Source organism: Gigantopelta aegis, chromosome 14, assembly GCF_016097555.1.
Source record: "Gigantopelta aegis isolate Gae_Host chromosome 14, Gae_host_genome, whole genome shotgun sequence".
NCBI classification, from domain to species: Eukaryota; Metazoa; Mollusca; class Gastropoda; order Neomphalida; family Peltospiridae; genus Gigantopelta; species Gigantopelta aegis.
Genome location: NC_054712.1, coordinates 26382222 through 26405259, shown reverse-complemented (window position 1 = coordinate 26405259; position 23038 = coordinate 26382222). Strand labels below are relative to the sequence as shown.

Genomic DNA, 23038 nt, shown 5'->3' with positions numbered 1-23038 from the left:
TGGCAACCCATGCTGTTATAATACACATAAGACGTATTGCAACTATGTATTAGCTGCAGAAAATAAATGACAATATGTAAGGCATGTAAAAAGTTAATATGATAACTTTATTCTATGTAAACCAGTAATCACTAAGGGTTTGCTTCACCCCCAAAGACCCGGATGGTCGGTAATTAGGCCGTGTGACGTCACGCCGGTTCCGAGAAATTACCAAATGCCTTCTATTCCAGACTTCGGATGCAAATTCAAGAAGAAAAGAACATTTCATGTAGTAATTAGCTCTGTCTACACCGGCGCGCGATCTTGACCCTATACTGTCTACACCGGCATGCGATCATACCTACTCTACTGTCTGCCAGTGGTTATCTTTTAACAATGACGGCAGGTCCCCGGTAATTAGGACACCACAGAAAGTGTTCTGAAATAATCGCGCCTCTTTGAAAACAATAAACAACACCTGTAGTAACGGGTGTAGGTAGCAAGATAAATCGTATTCTTATTTGTATGTGTTCATACCTGCATTACATCATACCGATCTGTCTAAGATAATACAAGCAGATCCCTATTTTATGTAATATTAATCAATAAAATAATGTTATTTATTCTGCTTGTTGTTTTAAATGCGTTCTGATCTGAACACATATTTTTTATTACAGTCAAATGTTAATATCCCACTTTCAAAAGCCGGGACTGAACTTGTGGCCTGTTTTTCACAGGTAGGTAGGTAACTAGGTTAACGTGCTTATATACCACTTCCTCACCAATCGAGGTACCATTAGAGTAAATGTATAAGTGTGTTAAGACCAAAATCTCCAAAGTAGCGTCTGTTAAGAATCAGCTGTTTTTTTAACAATCATTCTCTGCTGTCGGCATGTTGACCTACTAACAGAACACCTAATGCTACGGCACAGGTCTGATGCGGGTCAAATCGACTGAGCAGTGGGGGTTTTTCCCCAAGCGTTTTACAAAAAGTCACTTTATTAATAACTGGGATGGTATTTTTGTTTTTTTATTTTTAATACTGTAATGTTTATGTATTTGTTTTAATATACTGCGTATTATGATGTGCCATGATTGTGGACCTTTAAGACTATCCAGAATTAGAAATCCATTGGTAGCATTTTTTTCAGTCATTTGATCATGGCGGCCATCTTGAAATTCAAAATGGCCATAATTCGGGGATATTTTACATACATTTTGACTCCCAATTAACATAGAAAGACAATTCTTGTGTCTATTTATATTTTTGAGGTCAATGAACTCGCTGATAACATTTTATTTAGTCATTTAGGCATGACAGCCATCTTGAAATTTAAAATGGCCACCAATTAAATATTCTTATATATATATATATATATATATATATATATATATATATATATATATATATATATATATATATATTTATTTACTCACAGTTGACCCACAACAACAATTTAGGTATCTGTTTACATTTATGAGCTCAGTGAATGAAGTGAAAACAAAAATTGTTATCTGACTGTGACGGTACATGCTCTTAAATTGTTTAATTGCACTTAAGCCCAGATGGGCAACTTGTTACGTAATACTTCTGCGCGACGGTCCTCGATCGGTACGCCTAATACACACCCAGCCAGGTGCGGAGGCCATGTGGCTAGTAGTTACGTAATATCTCCGGTAGTGCTGTTTATGGCCAGGAGATTGCTCGCGGTTGGCGACAGCCAGACTGACGATCAGAGAGAAATATACCGACTCTAGTAGAGGTAGAATATGAGATGATACGTGAGGTACCGCCTTGTACCCCCAGGCAAAATCCTGATTTATAATAAATAGCTAGTGTTTTAGAGATATCGAGCAGAACGAAAAGGACGGCTCCCAGGGAACGTAGTCCGTTTGGACTGGTAAATATATTATTTCTGCTCTGTGTATAACCTTGATGTGATTGATGTGACTTTAAATATTTTAATACTGTATTATACCAATATTCTTTAGACAGTGTCTTCGGTTATCTGACGAAGTAAATCGTAGACTTTTTGTTCTAACATTATACGAGTATTTGGTAATATAAAGCTTAGCCAGTCATCCTAGACGACCTAGGTAAACTGTAGGTTATTGTCTTTATTGTGATAGGTACCAGTATTAATTCAGTATTACAAGGTTACTGAATGAGTAGTTAGGGTTAATTAAAAATTAACCCGTTAGGAATAGAGCTGTAATTCCTTTATTAATTAAGTTCCCCTGGAAGCGTTCCTAAATTATCACACGTTACTGAACGAGTAGTAAGGGTTAATTAAAAATTAACCAGTTAGGAATGGTGTTGTAATTCCTTTATTAATTAACTTCTCCTGGAAGCGTTTCTCAATTATCATACGTGTGGGTGTGGTGTAACGGTGAAGTGATTCACATGTTGTGTAACTAGACACCTAGAGATTAACTAATTAAGTGATCAGTTCTGGGTTGTTATTATTGCTGTTATTAATTAACTACTACGGCTGTACATTTGTCAGCGTAGATTAATACAGATTCCAAAGTGTATTGTGTTTTTGTTGTGTTTCTAGAGAACTAACGTGCTATAATAATATATACTTTATATAAGATCGTATCTCTGATCATACCTAGAGACGAGCCATACTAGGGTTTAACAGCCTGTTACAGAGAGATCTAATAGATATACAGTTAGGAGAGATATTTTCATAATCGTGTTCTATTCAGTTACGGGAATTATAGAATCCCCGTGACACTGACTTAAGCATCCATCTTGAAATTCAAAATGCCCACCATTTTAATATATTTTTCAATATATCTCAACTCTCAGTTAACATAGAAACACAATAATTTTTGTCTACATGTACATTAATGTAGCCATGAATTTATTGATGACATTTTTATAGTCATCCAATCGTGGCAGCCATCTTAAAATTCAAAATGGCCACCATTTTAATGTATTTTTCATATATCGTAACTTCCGGTTAAGGCAGAAGCACAATTATTTTTGTCTGTACATTTTTAGGATCAATGAATTAAAGAGTGACATTTTTATAACTATGCGAAAGCTTACTCCTATCAATGACATCAATTAGATATACAAATGATCATCTGATAATGCATCTGGTATATAAAGTTATTTACTGATGTAAAACGCTAGTTTCAGTCACAAACAAAGAAAATATGTACTAAAATACCATCCTACTACAGGTGTCAGTGCAGAGAACGAAGCAGACATGCTCATGGTTCCTCATACTCATGAAGTAATCGGGCCAGGCAATGAGGTGGATTTCTACATCAAAGACACAGACTGTTGGGTTTTTCTCACCATTAGGTTACACAAATAATTATATGTAAATCACAACCAGATCAAACATTATATAATAAACTGTATCCAGACTCGGATTACCAGATGTTCATGCTGTAATTGAGTATGACACAACAGAACAGTTGGTGATCGTGGACATCAATAAAGAGAATTCAATGTATTCAAGAAAGCTCCACATATAAGTAACACCAAAGTCAGGTTGGACAGAAAAAATCAGTCGATCGATGTTACTTGTAACTTAAAAGTACTTTGATGACGTCAGATTACGAAAATGTAGATACAAAAATGCACGTTTCCAGGCGCAGATAACGTGGGCCTTATGTTGAGATCTCCACTTATTATATTGATGTTGAGGGCTGAACATATTATCTTGAGCTTTCAAATTATATTGTCGAATGCAATACGTGTGTTTTGTCGATGTGTACGTACCTTCAGTGGCATATAGTCATTAGAAAAGGTCGAGAGTTTGACATTATAATCAAAATCTGGAGATAATATGCTGACATTTCAAGAAAATCAGTCAAACACTTGACAAAACAAGTACATATTTCGAGATATAAGTTGAAGTTTAGTATTTTTAAAAGTAAGAAAAAAATGTGTGTGTCCTAAATATACCACCATATTATTTATTTTAATGGGTGGTTTTTTTTTCAGATTGTATGAAAAGAAACTTTGAGACCGTAGTCCATTTTCAATTACTGGTGTTTAACATAATGATAGTTATTTTAACACTGTATGGCCGAACGTTGATTTATTTCTATGGCAACGAGATTAAATAATCGTAACCATTTTGCATTAAGGTTATATAGGCCTACGCAGTCCTCGGCTGTTACGGTCGTGTTTCATATAGCCGAGCTCCAATTCAATTAGATTTCTGCTTAAGCAATAGGCGAACCTGATGGCCTATTTCAACATTACAGAAACGGAGGTAAAAGTGCAGTAATAAACTCTGGATTGTGTACTAGAATAAATAGATTCTATGGGTATACTATCACTGTTTTTATTCGTCTTAAAACGAAAGTTCAACATTAAAAGTTTATATCACGGCGTGCGTGCGATATATTTTAACATGCTCCTATACCACTAAAGTTTCGAGCATGTTTGTCCCTGATCCCGTCTCTGGATAGCCAGAAGCCTGACCTGGGACAGAATATATTACAGGGACAATTTTGATTATTACAGCCAAAGAATTATAAGGGGACTTTACATAATTTTTGTGCGCTTCCAAATTATTAATATTAAAAATGATAAAAGATACTCATAAATTTTGGCGCTTTTGTGATCGGGCTCTCTAAAATAATTTTACTTTTAATATTTAATCATAATTAAGCCCTTACATGGAGGGGGCGAGTAGGTATATCACGGTAGTGAAATTAGTTTTCGGCATACTTCGTAATTCACCCGAATCATTTCTTATACCCTCGGCATAATTCCGAATGTTTTTAAATTCTTTTCAAATCACTAGCATGATTCTGTAAGTAAGGTTTTGATTGGTCAACTGGACACTTGATCCAACGGGCTGCTGTTAGATCCACAAAAAGTGGAGTTAATTTTAATTAAATTGGTTTTCACATATACCTACATCTTGAAGTTTAGAAAAGAGGATATTTCTGTTGATGGAATCATACGCTTTACGAAAATCAATAAAAGTACAAGATGTAGGTAGCTTTTATTTCTTTCCTCGTGTCTATAATATTAACAACAGATGCAATGTGATCCATCGTTGATCTGCCTTTTCCAAACCCATTCTGCTCGTCAGCGAGGCAATTATTTGTTTCCGCTCACTGTGTCAAACGGTTATTTAGAACTGTACAGTAGATATTGTAGCTTGCCGGTGACAAAGTGATTACTCTGTAGTTAAGTGGCAATCTAATTAAAATTAGCTCCACTATTACATGTGGATCTAACAGCAGCCCGTTGGAGCTCATGTCCAGTTGACCTTTCATTCGACCAATCAAATTTTACTTGCAAAATCATGCCAGTGATTTGAAAAGAATTTGAAAACATTCGGGATTATACCGAGGTTATACGAAATGATTCGGGTGAATTACGAAGTATGCCGGAAACTAATTTCAATATAACATTTTATATAAAATTCGTTTCAAGACGAAAAAGATTCCCAGTCTGGAGCTCGTCGCGGTAAGACGTGTTTGTGCACACTGCAAGTGCTTTCGCGGCTCGACTTGGGGATCCTTCACTTTTGTTGTTTTTATCAGCAAAGTGAAGTTTTCTACTGGGTTGTATGCGGCCACTGGAACTGATTGAACGCTGGAACGCTTCTCGTTTTGACAGTCTGCACCACCAGGTTGGATTCTTTTTTAGCGAGATTCCTTGCCTCCACGTCATTTCTCCGTCTGACTATGTTGACTTTCTTTTTTCGTGACTCGTATGACGGCCATTCTGCAGAACGTCACGGTTGTTCGCGTTTAGTCTCTACATGTCCGAGCCTGTCCTAGCAGCACTGGAAGATTGACCGCCCCACTCTAAGAAGAAATAGGAAGCGGGGTCGGCCCCTACTACTCTTTTCTAGACTTTACTTTGTTTTATTGTGATACCATCTCGTATCCTCCGGAGACGGGCCCGTCCGCACCACTATACCAACCTATGACGACTGGACTATACCCTAGTCTGATTCTCTCTCTCGTTCAGACGGATCCGGCTTCTCAAGATCTGTATTTCAGCACAACACTACACCTTCAACGTCTATTGACTGTCAATCTAGGGGTTTTCTTGACGGGATGCAACCCATCTCGTCCCTACAAGCTGTGCACCCTAACGGCCGTAACGAGGCCACTCACGTGGACATATAGATCGGACTTTAAACTTTTAGACCTTCGTTCAAAAGTTTATGTCGAAATTACTTTCTTTTTTTAATATGATTAAATAGTCCGATCCTCTCTTCTTTCTCTTATTTATTTTTGGACTGTCCTTCTAAAATGCTCCAAATTATATAAATATTCAACCGAGCAGTCAATTCTTTTTATTTTTGGCTTGTAACATTTTTTTTTTTTAATTCTATTAACTTTACTAATTGCTATTTTCAAAATTCTGCCCATTTTCAACTCTACCCCCCCCCCCCCCCCCCCATCTTATCTAATTTCTTTTTGACCACCCGATCTAATCTAGCGACCAAATTTAATGAGTAGAATTTTCTTTATTAATTATATTAGAGATGCGCATCAAAATTTTAAAGGCCCACTATTTAATTTTTGGATGTAAATTTCAAAATTGGAACTTGGAATGATACGTTCTGTGAAGCAAGTATTGAATAATCTGTGTAAGAACGTTAAAGCAGATTCGTTTCGTAGTAACTCCACTGGAATGTCATCAATACCTGAGGCTTTTGCTTGTGACAAGGCTGCACTTATCTCATTTAATGATATTGTATCGTCAAATGAATTATATATATTTGAGGTATTTTTAATAGATGTTTTATTACTAGAAGACTGGTTAAACACTGGATTTAAAACAGTACAAAAATATTTTTTTCACTTATGTAGAACATCATCAATATTAGAGGAAAACGTATCTCCATTGACTTCCATAAGTATTTGACATTTACGACTACAACCGACACCTACTTTGCCAATTTCCTTCCAAAAAGTCGACGGGCAACCATTAGCCATGCTGTTTAATTGACTTGAAATATGCTTCACATGATTGCATTTAGCACGTTAAACTGAACACACTTATCAAAGAGTTTGCGTTTCCTAACGAACACTGTTCTGGATATGGACTTAGAACTACCTCTATCCTTACACCAAACAGACTCTGCTGTACACACCTCATTGCACAAAGCTGTCAGTTCGGGTGTCCACCAGGGTTTACCCACCCTTCTACGCTAATTCTTCACCCCTTACTGGATAGTAACATTTCATCGTATATTATATATATATTAGAAAAGGCTTGAAAAGCTATATCTACGTCATGTTGTTGTTTGCTACTCTCTTCCAAAGTTTGTATGCTCTGTTCTAATGCTTGCCTGATCGAATCATTAGACAAATGCCCATTTAACTCTACATTGTGCAGAGATACGGCCTTCGTCACGAATTATGGTCCTGTCGTTCAGATTTAAGTTTAGATAGCCTTAAACTGTACCGTACATGTGTTCTAAAACAAGACACATAAAGAACATAACGTTTGACAAACTGCCTCATAGAAACATTTAATTGCAAAGTGCAAAATGTACAGTTAAGCATTACTCATTTCCAAACGAAGTTAAACAAAGATACCTGATTGAGAAACATATTCACTACAGTGAAAACTACTTTAAAAAATGTGTTACCAAGTGGACAATGTATAATTCTCTATTTGATATCTAACCTTAATATTACTTTTATTCATCCGTTTTCATCAGCCCCAGCAGGTCACGTGGAATTGATGTAAAGTAAAACGCCTTCATATTTAAATATGTACATAATCAAAACACGTGTGTGTGTGTGTGTGTGTGCATATTTCTTCTACCCTTCTCTCTCTCTCTCTCTCTCTCTCTCTCTCTCTCTCTCTCTCTCTCTCTCTCTCTCTCTCTCTCTCTCTCTCTCTCTCTCTCTGTCTGTGTGTTACAGTCTCTGGTTATCATATTATAACATCATGTACAAATATGAAATACAAGCTTAAATGCACTTTTAACAAACTCGTGTGTGTTCGCTATGAACGGAGATCGTCAAAAGTATTCGCTTGATTCGTCGCCTGTGCCGCCATAGCTCGGCAAAGCACAAACGACAGCCTGTTGTCAGTTTCAGTTAACACGTGCGTTTGCCGATTTCAAATTGTAGGGTTCGTCTCAAAAAATTAAAAGAGAAATCTTGCGCTGTACGAAGAACGTTCGGATGATGATACGGTACTAGAGTCTTTAAAAGTTAAAACCGGTTTGATCTTGACAACGTATTATCGACAATCGTACCTTCCTATTTCAGAATTAATATTTTATAAAGTGTTAGTAGAACTTTCAAAGTTTAGTTTGTATACTAGTAACACATTAATCATGTATATATTTTTAAAATAAAATATACTAAAGTAGACAATGAACGTTTTCACTTCTTAATTTTACGTGTTAAAATCGATAAATTCAAATAAATATTCTTTTTTTTGGAAAGGGTAAAGTTGGGGGGGGGGGGTGTTTAACGACATCAAAGTTAGAGCATATTGATTTAATAATCATCCGACGCCATACAACCGTAAATAAAATGTGTTGAGTGCGTCGTTAAATAAAACATCCTATCCTTCCTTCCATCTTCTGTTGGATGTCTAACATTTGGTTATTTTGACATATAATCTTAGAAAGGAATCGGGTGTATGTGCAGGGGGAGTGTATTGGAGGTCGAAACCCTTACTTGCCCAAGCTTAAAAAAAATTGACATATAAACTTCGCTCAACACAGTCTATAACCTCAACCCCGTTGAAATCCCTGCACACGCGCCTTGGAAACCCGTTACATTTTTTTTTTTTTTTTAGCAAGAGATCGTTTATATATACCATCCCACAGACAGGATATCACATACCATGGTCTTTTATATACCCGCCGATGGGGGTCGATCCTAGACTGACCTCCCCTTACCAAAAAACACCTTTTTAGGTCTAAGTAATGAATAAAAATAACATATAGTCTTGAAAAATGTTACGTAAATCAAACACAGTACCCTCTTCCTCTACCCCCTAGAGCGTTACGTAATTAGTAACACCCCCTAACATGTAACGCGTATGTCAACAGCTGGCCACTGTAAAAATTCAAGGCAAATCCCCCACCCACCGACCCCTGGAAAGGCGTTGTACAATACCTCTATGGATATAAATATGTTTTGGCGAAATCTCACGTGATTTCTTGTTGGGGAATTCCACACTTGTGATATGCCAATAAAAACCGAGATCGGTAGGAGCCCGTCAAAAGTGTCCCACTTTTGAAATACTGGCTTTGTTTTTGACCTGGATAAGCCAGCGTAGTGAAACCAATGCGTAGTGCGGCGTCATATATGCACCAAACGTAATTGGATTTTCTGTTCTATATGCTTAAATAATAAAAATATTCCGGATTCTGCCGCTTTAACTTCTTTAAACAACAACGTGTAAAGCATAGCATGTCACGTGGACCCGATTTATTTAAATACAAGCCGCAAAATCGGGAGTCAATATTTATTCATCTGTAAATACAAGTTACAGAATTGACTAATCATTTACATGAGTGCTTGAATATCATTATACTGATTAAATATTATATTATATGAAACGGAATTTAGCTCAGTATTATGTTGATATTGTAAATAAAAAGATAAAAAGCGCTCGCCCGAGGTGCCTGCGTCTCAGGATCAAACCATCGTAGCAGACCTTGTCTTTTAAGGTGCGCGGGTGCGATCGCGCTTGTATAGCACACGTAATTTCAATCGGGCGAGTGTGAAAAATAATGCACGTTACACTTAACAAACAGCGCACGTAAAATAATTTTGGCACTAATTACCATATGTAGCTGATAAAAAGACCCGTTTAATAATATAAAAAAGTGACGTGAACGGTAGCGTCCATGCAAGCTTTTAATATATGACTGGTACTTCTCTTTTCTATACAAATCGGAAAACACTGGTTTAAGAAAACGTACCAATCCGATCAAATCTCTTTTGCCTATTTAATTTATTATTAATTATAAACAGTCCACTTTTGAAAGGTAATAGACCACGTCTGATAAGGCTAAATCATGTATAGTGTCCATATAGTTATGAAAAAAGAAAAAGAAAAATGTTACTGAATTAAAATAGTGGCTTCTGTAGCCTACACAAATGAACTCGTTATGGAAAGCAGCGAAGTCGGTTAAATTGTCTCAATTAGTTCATAACTGTTAGCCTACAAAGCTTACGTGAGGTCTCGAAAATGGCAAGCGTGTAACTTTCTACTTTCTTTAAAAAAAAATGAAATTGAGACAAAGACAATTCAAGAGTAGACGGAATAATAAAAAGAAGGAAACGAAATGATAATAGGTATGAAGGAATAGGCCGAGATCTCGTTTACCAAAAAAGAATCTTTTTACGTCTATTATTTCTCTCTCTCTCTCTCTCTCTCTCTCTCTCTCTCTCTCTCTCTCTCTCTCTCTCTCTCTCTCTCTCTCTCTCTCTCATCTTTAAACAAAATCAAATAAAACTTAATTTAAATATTTGTATTTTAGCCAGAGGTTAAGGAATATACATATGTTATTTATATATGTATATATGTACAACATATAGTAACAGTAATCACTGATCATAGCCGACTATTTAATTTTTGTTTGTTTGATACGTTTATTAGAAAGTCACAGACCATGTGATTGGAACATGATTTGATGCCCAGTACTCTGTAGCATATTGACTAATCAGAGCTATCGGGATCAGATTATTTTCACTTGGAACTCTGGCTGCACACACACGCTGGTCTACATGACAACTTGTTTTGCATTTATGGTGGTGTCTAAAATTATGTTTTTGTTTTTTTTAAAGATTATCTTTATTATGGCATTCCACGTTTGGAATAAAATCATTTGTAATGACAGATTTTGTCGGAGTTTGTATTTTTTTTTTTACCAACAACATTGGGGCCGTTCTAGATCAATAACGTAACACTGACTTGACATAGATGTCAGAGCCGTTCGTAACTGGTAGTGGTAGGTCTAAAGACTGTTACAAAATGTTTGCACAATTGTTGAATTAAAAATGCCACGTGAATGTTAGTGCCCCAACCGACACTATCAACTGAACTAATTGTAGGCCTACGTTTATCGAGTTACTTAAAACATAAAAATAATAGGGATCTAATTCAATCGGTAGTGCACACCTGAGATGCTTGGGTCGTAGTTCTAATTGGACCACCTCCTGAGGACCAGTGGGTTTTCCCATCCCAACTATCCTAATCATGTTCGTTGTACATACTAATGAAATTCAAGACAAGTTGATTCCTACACGTATACACGTTCATCAAACCATCTAACACTGAAAGGTGCATCAAATGATCTGAATAGTATATATTGTAATTAAAAAATCAAATTGTCTGCATCAGTGTATGTCATAATTATATTTCTAGTACTAATAGCACTGCTCCTAAAAAGTAATAATAAAGGGAAAGGGAAAACAATCTGACTAAACTAATGAACCAAACAACATAAAATTAGAAGAAAACATTGGCTAATTTTTGCAACATATGTCTCTGTATTTACATGTACCAATTACTTCATAAATTAATAATGCTTGGTTTTCACTCGCCTTAGCATTTTGATTTGTGCGATTTTTCACTCACCTAAGCGTTTTGAGGTGTGCGATTTTTCACTCGCCATAGTTTTTCAAAAACCAAGGACTGTCGTAGTGTATCCATTCAACTAATTGGGTTTTTTTCCTCATTCCAATCATAGCACCACAAATGGTCAAAAGCTGTGGTATGTGTTTTCCTGTCTGTGAGAAAGTATATATAAAAAAATCCCTTGCTGCTAATGGAAAAATGTAGCACGTTTTCTCTGAAAGCCACGAGTCATTGATACTAAATGTTTCACTTTCAAAAGCCGATGATTCATTAATCAATGTGATCTAGTGGTGTCGTTAAACAAAACAAACTTTAACTTTAGTTTTACTCAAGATTGTTTTCCTATGGAATGCTAATCACTCACCTGAAGCTTATGAGGAGAGTGATTTATATTTCGCCTGATATTTTCAAACGTAAAGGACTGCTAACTAAAATATACTGTATTTAAAGTTCCAGTATTGCCTACTCATCCGTAACATCTTTCATCAAAGCAAAAGTCAAACACATTTACAATTTTAATAAATTTGTGCCTTTTCAAAGTAAGTGGATATTTTTAAGTGTCTAATTAGATGTAATGTAAATGACCTTTCACCATTTAATGTATTGTGTAGGTAGACTGGAAGTGAAACGATCGAAGATATATCGAAGAATGGCGTGTCGTAGGAAGAAAATGTATCTTTATAAGTTTATCTGAAAGATTAAGTATTGAAACTGTTATTCGAGATTGCATCTTTAAAAAATAACACACATACACTTATATACATATTATCAAGTAAACCGTGTTTTAGAAGGTTATTTTTTTCAGCGATTGGCATTGTGTTCAAAGTATGGGATATAATTCTGATGATGACATGAGATTCAAGAGAAAACCAGCAGAAAGTTAAAATGTTTCAAAATTGTAGTTTGTTTACACGTATTAATTACAGTTTACCAAAACGCTGAGCCAAGGCTCCAATATTATTCAAAATTCATTAAACTTGAAATTGTTTGCCAATATACATTTTTCTATTTGTCTTTTATAGCATTCTGAATTTCATTTTCATTTGGGATATATTTTTGTATATTTGTTATAAATACTCGTATCTATTATTTTATGTCAGTCATTAACAAAGTTATAAATAAACATGTGATTTGGGTGTAGACGCAAATAAAACGTTTTCTGTATCAAACTGAATATGTTCTCCTGTTTTAATTGTTCATTGTTCTGTAGTGTGCCACAGTTCAGTCACTTTAGTGCAGGCATCAAATAAGTGTAGCAGAAACTCGCTGCATCATTTATATTATATTTACAGTCTGATATGAAAATGACACAAATGACATCACTATTCAGTGGTGTTAGTCATGGTGCGATCTCATCATAGGTTACGAGCAATTTTGTTTTGATATATTTAAACATTTATTTTCATATAAATATTAATAACCTTTATTAGAAATGAAAGCACATGTTATGTTATCTCCAAATATTTGAAAACACCGTATCTGGTTTTAGATTTTGTTTATTGTGATCTCGACCTTTAACATGTTTAACGCTGACGCTGTCGAAGTATTTATACTAGAAGATATTAAAAGTGAAACATTTAACTCCACTTCGTCAGTGTAACTATTAAGTTAAATTTATCAATATATGTGTCCACCATTCTTTGGTCTTATACTTAAAATAGTAACAGAGCGAGATGTAGCTCAGTGAGTAGAGTGCTCGCCTGAATATTGGTTCATAGGATCGAAGCCCAGTATTATAATTACTATCAAATAATACTAGACAGATAGTGCCTCACGCATGTCTTACAATCATACATAACAACTTAATAGGTATAAAGAAAACTCTGTTTGAACTTGGTAATTTCCTTATTGTTGTAAATGACGTTGATAAACCAGTAACATCTATAAATAAAATACAATCATAAATTCCCAGCGGCAGTCGGCAGTGCCGCCGTAAAAGCAGTTGTAAAATTGATTTTCGGCATCCATATTAATTGTATCTTTTGGTGTTTAGTTTGATATTGTTTGTACGAAGTGGTGTCAATTGTCGTCACAATGCATATTTAACCAGTGAGTACATACTAATAGTCTAGTTGTTAATAGCTATTTATACTATATTATTGTCATACAGAACAATGAATTGAAACTCTAACTTAGGACAGTCTAAAACATTAATTTACATATAAGTACGTTACTGGACTAATTGTGCTTATAGTTGTTGTAATGGCTTAATGGTTTAAAACCTGCAGACAATGGGACACTATTTTGTTTAGTTCGTGGATAATTAAAGCAAAACACATCCTGCCATCACAACACCCTCCTCAGAATGTGACACTGACTAACAGTTTGGTCATTTGTCACGTGACTGATACTACATGTACTAACAGGCTGGGGCCTAATTCATTAAACTCTCGCAACTTTGCGATCTCGCAGTGCAATGCTAAAAAACTTGCAAAGAGGATGCTTTGTTGTCTAGTAGAGCCTAAGAGACCTTATTGAATTAGGCCCCTGGTCAATTGTCTCGTGACTTGGCGGACATATTGCATTGTATTAATTTTCTCTCGAAAGTGAAGGTAAGTAAATCACTTTTGAAAACCCTGAATTTCATGTAATACGTAAAATATGTGTTACCTTTGTTCAAAATAAACACACGCTGATAAATTTATTGTATACCAACCAGTGTTCACTGCCGGTCACTACATTTGACATTTAAACAAAAAGTTAAACGTAAACGTTTGTTTGTTTAACGATACCATTAGAGCACACTGATTTATTAATCATTGGCTATTGGATGTCAGACATTTGTTAATTTGGACATTCGGCCTTAGTATCAATGTATTTTGTATATGTACCATTCCACAGGATAGTACATACCATGGTTTCTATAGGTAGTTTTACATTTCCAGTTCTAAATTTACATACTATTCTAGCATCTTTTGTTGACAATTTCACCAAATAATATTATAAGATAAATTCTTTAGTTAATACCTTAAGATGAGTCAGGTTTTTTTTAATGATTTGATAGTACTTGAGATTTGGTTTTTAACTGTGACTTATTTAAACAGTGCTTTCGTAATTTTAGTTTACGTTAATTTCATAGTATAAAATGTACATATTTCGCCATTACAAAAATCATGTTATTATATATAAAATGCAATAATTCAAACCATTTATGTCAAAACTGCACTAATCTTGCTGGGGATATTCATTGATCCTTTGCATTTCAGGGGAGGATACAGAATGTGACAATGTGTAAGATTCGAAATTTAAGATTTTGGAAATCAGAGTAAAACGCTTAGACAAAATACACCAAAAGAGAATGCATTGTTAGAAACTGGATATCTCACTCCCTGTACCCGACTGAATCCACCCATGAGTTTAATAATCGTTTAGCTTTTGTAGGTACTAAATGAAGTTGTTACCGGAGTTTCAAATATCTTCATCCCCACCCGCTAGATCATCATTAATATTGTCCACAACTTGAACCTAACATTCAAATTGTTCACAACTTGAACTGGACATTCATATTGTCCACAACTTGAACCTAACATTCACATTGTCCACAACTTGAACCTAACATTCACATTGTCCACAACTTGAACCTAACATTCACATTGTCCACAACTTGAACTGGACATTCATATTGTCCACAACTTGAACCTAACATTCACATTGTCCACAACTTGAACTGGACATTCATATTGTCCACAACTTGAACCTAACATTCACATTGTCCACAACTTGAACTGGACATTCATATTGTCCACAACTTGAACCTAACATTCACATTGTCCACAACTTGAACTGGACATTCACATTGTCCACAACTTGAACCTAACATTCACATTGTCCACAACTTGAACTGGACATTCACATTGTCCACAACTTGAACCTAACATTCACACTGTCCACAACTTAACTGGACATTCACATTGTCCACAACTTGAACCTAACATTCACATTGTCCACAACTTAACTGGACATTCACATTGTCCACAACGTGAACTGGACATTCACATTGTCCACAACGTGAACTGGACATTCACATTGTCCACAACGTGAACTGGACATTCACATTGTCCACAACGTGAACTGGACATTCACATTGCCCACAGCTTGAACTAGACATTCACATTGTCCACAAGGTGAACTGGACATTCACATTGCCCACAGCTTGAACTGGACATTCACACTGTCCACAAGGTGAACTGGACATTCACATTGTCCACAGCTTGAACTGGACATTCACATTGTCCACAGCTTGAACTGGACATTCACATTGTCCACAAGGTGAACTGGACATTCACATTGCCCACAACGTGAACTGGACATTCACACTGTCCACAAGGTGAACTGGACATTCACATTGTCCACAACGTGAACTGGACATTCACACTGTCCACAACGTGAACTGGACATTCACACTGTCCACAAGGTGAACTGGACATTCACACTGTCCACAACGTGAACTGGACATTCACATTGTCCACAAGGTGAACTGGACATTCACATTGTCCACAAGGTGAACTGGACATTCACATTGTCCACAACGTGAACTGGACATTCACATTGTCCACAACGTGAACTGGACATTCACATTGTCCACAAGGTGAACTGGACATTCACATTGTCCACAGCTTGAACTGGACATTCACATTGTCCACAAGGTGAACTGGACATTCACATTGTCCACAAGGTGAACTAGACATTCACATTGTCCACAAGGTGAACTGGACATTCACATTGTCCACAAGGTGAACTAGACATTCACATTGTCCACAAGGTGAACTAGACATTCACATTGTCCACAAGGTGAACTGGACATTCACATTGTCCACAAATTGAAATGGACATTCACATTGTCTACAACGTGAACTGGACATTCACATTGTCCACAACGTGAACTGGACATTCACATTGTCCACAACGTGAACTGGATTAAGGGCACACGCCTACGATGAGCAAGTAATCGCCTCTACACCTGGATGATTTCTGAGTCACAATAGCGCCCATCTGTTATACAGAACTACCGGGAGGGGTGTGTGTGTGTGGGGGGGGGGGGGGGGCACGATGCCTATATCCATCACCTCTCTTTTAATTATCACAAATAAACAACATATACAGATCGTTTCACAAATAATTTACATTATAATATTTATAGAGGCCATGACATTTGTTTCATTTCAGTTCTGGGGTTGTTCGTAATGGAGCATGCTCAAGGACAATGTCTTGTAAACATTCATCATTATATTGCCCAAGGTACTTTCAGTGATATTCAGATTGTCTGCAAGGATGGGACAACAGCCGGAAGTCGTCTAATCCTGGCGGCTCTCTCCACTTATTTCCGGGCCATGCTAACTTCAGATATGACAGAGAGTCGGACGAGTGTCTTCGAACTTCCGTCTGTATCTCTGTCAGTATTCAAAGATATTCTGAAAATGTGTTTCTGCAGAATGAATCTCGTCAATGAAAACAACTGCGTTCAAGTTTTAGATGCTGCTGAGATGATGCAGCTTGACCACATCAAACAGCTGTGTAACACGCACTTGGAGGAAGGTCTGGTTCTCTCTCCTGAGAACTGTTTAAACTGGTGGAGATTCTTGAAACTCTACAATTTCATGGATTTGTCGAAACGAGCTTTTGTCTACTTAACCGATAACTTGGCTAACTTTGTTGAAACAGAACATGGCATTCAGCTGTCTAAGACAGAACTTCTGGAAATCATTTCAAAAGAAGACTTGAACTGTAAAGAAGATAATATTGTTAAACTCGTCATGAAGTGGATTGAGCATAATCAGCCGGATGAAGATGACATGAAATGTATTTTTGAAAAAGTCAGGCTTGACATTGCTGATCCAAAATTTTTGATTAGAGAAGTCGTGTGTTCAAGTGTGCTTTCTAAAAACAAATCTGTTCAGGAAATGGTACAAGATGTGCTCTGTAAAAGCGTGATAGCTGCGTCAAGTGGATCAGCTCGTTTGAGCTTAGCAGTGTCATCACATGTCAGGTTCAAGAGATTTGATGTTTTCATTTTACAACGTAACAACATGTCACTGCTGTCTTGCTTCACGTCAGACGACAAATGGGAAGACGTCCCACGAGCCCCAGTAGATCCTGGAGCTTGGTATTCAGCAGCAAGTCTGGATGACAAGATCTACATCACTGGTGGTAATTACAAACCAACATGTACACTGATTTACGACACCACTAGAAAGGTGTGGAGAATAGGTCCAGATCTCAACCAAAAACGCAATGATCACTGTATGGCTACAGCTCGTTCTAAAGTGTACGCTATTGGTGGTGTGTATAGCAATAGCATAGAAGAAATAAGCGACAGTGTCAAACACTGGCAGGTTGTTGGAGACTTGGGACGAAAGAGATATTATGCTTTCCCTGTTACAGTTTGTGAGAACATTCTTGTAATGGGAGGAGGAATAGGCAGAAACACATCAGATGTTATCCAGTGTTTTAACACAAGGACGCATTCCATCAGCACTCTAAAAACACGGCTGCCCTGTCACTCTATTTTACTAAGAGGTTATGTGCATCTCCCAGATGTTTATTTGTTAGACATTCACGGGAACGTGATGCACGTCCAGGTCATTGACAGGGATGGAGAAATCCAGATTAAGAAGAAATTCACAGCAAAATGGAAATCATTTCGATATTGCTTTGGTGTAGTACACCGAGACGGCAGCTTGCTGTGTTTTACAAAAGATGGAATCTGGAAGTTCAGTCTCGCTGAAGGTAAAGAAGAAGAGAATACATTCCCTAGGCCACATACAAGTGGTTCTGTTTACAGTGTCCTGCCACTGTGTCCTGATAACCGCTGAACACATTGTATTGATAGTTCATTAATCATAGTGTGATAGCTCGCCTTGTGACCTGATAACCGCTGAACACATTGTATTGATAGTTCATTAATCATAGTGTGATAGCTCGACTTGTGACCTGATAACCGCTGAACACATTGTATTGATTGTTCATTAATCACTACGTTACAAACGAGAACATTCGACATTCCTATCTATCTATCTATCTATCTATCTATCTATCTATCTATCTATATTTATATCTATATCTATATCTATATTATATATGACACTTTTGGGGTATAAAGTTGAATTTTGAACTTTTAATATCTATCTATCTATGTATAATATATATATTTAATTTCAAACCTGTAGTTTGTTTACAAGTATTAATAGTGCGGTGGCTTAAGGGGATGATCATGACATGCAGGCCCAAAGCGCCAAGCTTGTAACAGACTAGTTTAGGACAGTACACAAATGTTTAGAGGGAGCTACCCGATTTTAGAGATCAAGGTCAAATCAAGGTCAAAGGTCAAATTTAGACAGTATCCAGAATAGCCGTTTCAAAGTACTACATTAGGCATATAATTACCCTAAAACAGGTACAAAATGTTTAAGAAGCGAGTTCCACAATTTAGACGTGACGGTCAGGTCAAGGTCAAAGGTCAAACTAAAATAATATTAAAGAAATTAAGAAAAAGCTTACTAAATTTCGAATAATTAAACTAGTACTGTGGTTGCCAAACCCTCCATAGTTTTTTTGTGGTTCTTGCATGTTTAAAAGGTGCTAATTTAGGATCCGGAGAATACAAACTTTAATATTTAATATTTTGAAATATTCAAGATGGCAATATAACAGATATGTTGTCACCTATGACAAACTGTTGATATCTATGACAGGTGTAGCATTTAATTTGTACTCCCCAAGAATATGCACTCCCCAGACATTATTATACGTATAATTTGCACTTCCCCAGTTATTATTATACGTATAATACGCACTCTCCACGACTATATTTAAATACATTGCTGTTACTGTTACTTTATTAACGTGCCTACATCCAAAAGAGGTCCAGGCACGTCCATCCCACGTCCAGTCTCTGGCAAGGCCAGTGGCTGAGCATCGGACAGAAGGTGTTTAATTAATAGGGACAATTTTGACTTTATACTAAAATGAAATGGCTTCATTCAGAAGGCGTGTCCAAAATTTATGAATATGGCAACTAATTCCTAATATTACAAATAAACGCCAATTTGTGACGGACGGTCAAAAAACAAGAGGAAAATTTAATCTTAATATTTAAATTTATATTTTTAGCCCCAGGAGAATTAAGCGGAGAGAGACTGGCCTTGAACCACAAAAAGATTTTAAAAATATTTATATGGCAGTAAAGACGGTCCCATCGAAGACTTTGGTGTAGAGGATGGGGGGGGGGGGGGGGGGGGGGGGGGCAAGATGCCCTCTATTGCTAGTCTCCCACACACAATCCACCACCCTCCCAACCGTTGTCTGCTCCGTTTCCGGTAACCCCTCAATATTTATTTTATTAATATTATTAAATATAACATTTTCCCTTCTAAAATAAAAATAAAAATCTTATAATTATTGAATAGTAAAATTTAATGGGGGATGGGGGTTAAAGACGGTCCCATTGAAGACTTCAATGTGGATGATGGGGAGGGGTGGGAGGGGAAGGCTAGTCGCTCCTAGCTATCCTACAGCGAAAACCGCCTACGCCTAACGCCCCCTATTGCCAGGCTCCACACACACCCCGCCGCCATCCCAACCGTTGTCCGCTCTGTTTCCGGTAACCATACAATATTTATCTTATTATTAATATTAAATATAAGCCCCCCCCCCCCCCTTTTAAAATAAATATCTTTCCTGAATAGTTACATTTAATAGGAAACAAAATAAATTAAAAACATGTATAATAAACAATGTGAACAATATTAAAGGAGCATGCTGTAACATAACATCTAAAATATAATATTTATTAATTATGAAAATTAATTTATAAAAAAGAGCTCCTTTCGGGGGAAAAAGAGGAGCCACTACCAGATAGTCTCCCCCCCCCCCCCCCCCCAATACATTAATTGTCTCTTAAAAGAACTTTGGATTGATAATACTTTAAGTGCTATTTAATTAATATAATCCACATTCAATATTAGTGCCCTATCGGTGACGTCCAACCGGAGGAGGTTATAGGTTTAATCTCCGTCCTTCTGTCTGTCCATCTATTCACCCGTCTTTCCTACATAAAGTTTGTATATCATTTCATCATATACCATTACAGATCAAGTTTGACTTTCATGTCGATTTACTTATTTTGACCAAATTATGGCCCTTGAACATAGGGGATACGGAAATTCGTTTTCGGACTTTTTTCACCCAATACCTCAAGGTACTGAGCTGAAGTTTTGCGTATAGCCGTATAGTGTACCATTCTTGACGATTTACCTATTTTTAATAGACTTGCGGCTTTTGCATTTAGGAGATAGGATATAGCCGTATAGTGTACCATTCTTGACGATTTACCTATTTTTAATAGACTTGCGGCTTTTGCATTTAGGAGATAGGATATAGCCGTATAGTGTACCATTCTTGACGATTTACCTATTTTTAATAGACTTGCGGCTTTTGCATTTAGGAGATACGGATATAGCCGTATAGTGTACCATTCTTGACGATTTACCTATTTTTGATAGACTTGCGGCTTTTGCATTTAGGAGATACGGATATAGCCGTATAGTGTACCATTCTTGACGATTTACCTATTTTTAATAGACTTGCGGCTTTTGCATTTAGGAGATACGGATATAGCCGTATAGTGTACCATTCTTGACGATTTACCTATTTTTAATAGACTTGCGGCTTTTGCATTTAGGAGATAGGATATAGCCGTATAGTGTACCATTCTTGACGATTTACCTATTTTTAATAGACTTGCGGCTTTTGCATTTAGGAGATAGGATATAGCCGTATAGTGTACCATTCTTGACGATTTACCTATTTTTAATAGACTTGCGGCTTTTGCATTTAGGAGATAGGATATAGCCGTATAGTGTACCATTCTTGACGATTTACCTATTTTTAATAGACTTGCGGCTTTTGCATTTAGGAGATAGGATATAGCCGTATAGTGTACCATTCTTGACGATTTACCTATTTTTAATAGACTTGCGGCTTTTGCATTTAGGAGATAGGATATTATAGTGTACCATTCTTGACGATTTACCTATTTTTGATAGACTTGCGGCTTTTGCATTTAGGAGATACGGATATAGCCGTATAGTGTACCATTCTTGACGATTTACCTATTTTTAATAGACTTGCGGCTTTTGCATTTAGGAGATACGGATATAGCCGTATAGTGTACCATTCTTGACGATTTACCTATTTTTAATAGACTTGCGGCTTTTGCATTTAGGAGATACGGATATAGCCGTATAGTGTACCATTCTTGACGATTTACCTATTTTTAATAGACTTGCGGCTTTTGCAGGATATTACCATTCTTGACGATTTACCTATTTTTAATAGACTTGCGGCTTTTGCATTTAGGAGATAGGATATAGCCGTATAGTGTACCATTCTTGACGATTTACCTATTTTTAATAGACTTGCGGCTTTTGCATTTAGGAGATAGGATATAGCCGTATAGTGTACCATTCTTGACGATTTACCTATTTTTAATAGACTTGCGGCTTTTGCATTTAGGAGATAGGATATAGCCGTATAGTGTACCATTCTTGACGATTTACCTATTTTTGATAGACTTGCGGCTTTTGCATTTAGGAGATACGGATATAGCCGTATAGTGTACCATTCTTGACGATCTACCATTTTTAATAGACTTGCGGCTTTTGCATTTAGGAGATACGGATATAGCCGTATAGTGTACCATTCTTTTACCTATTTTTAATAGACTTGCGGCTTTTGCATTTAGGAGATACGGATATAGCCGTATAGTGTACCATTCTTGACGATTTACCTATTTTTAATAGACTTGCGGCTTTTGCATTTAGGAGATACGGATATAGACTTGCGGCTTTTGCATTTAGGAGATAGGATATAGCCGTATAGTGTACCATTCTTGACGATTTACCTATTTTTAATAGACTTGCGGCTTTTGCATTTAGGAGATAGGATATAGCCGTATAGTGTACCATTCTTGACGATTTACCTATTTTTGATAGACTTGCGGCTTTTGCATTTAGGAGATACGGATATAGCCGTATAGTGTACCATTCTTGACGATTTACCTATTTTTAATAGACTTAGGAGCGGATATAGCCGTATAGTGTACCATTCTTAGGAGATACGGATATAGCCGTATAGTGTACCATTCTTGACGATTTACCTATTTTTTTACGGCTTTTGCATTTAGGAGATAGGATATAGCCGTATAGTGATTCTTGACGATTTACCTATTTTTAATAGACTTGCGGCTTTTGCATTTAGGAGATAGGATATAGCCGTATAGTGTACCATTCTTGACGATTTACCTATTTTTAATAGACTTGCGGCTTTTGCATTTAGGAGATAGGATATAGCCGTATAGTGTACCATTCTTGACGATTTACCTATTTTTAATAGACTTGCGGCTTTTGCATTTAGGAGATAGGATATAGCCGTATAGTGTACCATTCTTGACGATTTACCTATTTTTAACAGACTTGCGGCTTTTGCATTTAGGAGATA

At 36.6% G+C, this 23038-nt stretch overlaps 1 protein-coding gene across 1 annotated transcript; it reads left to right on the top strand.

Annotated features, from left to right (window-relative positions):
- Positions 1 to 16725: 16725 nt before the first annotated feature.
- LOC121389160 (kelch-like protein 5) lies at positions 16726 to 18354 on the top strand. Its single transcript, XM_041520768.1, has one exon. It carries the CDS (start codon positions 16726 to 16728, stop codon positions 18352 to 18354), a length of 1629 nt encoding a protein of 542 aa, XP_041376702.1.
- Positions 18355 to 23038: the final 4684 nt, after the last annotated feature.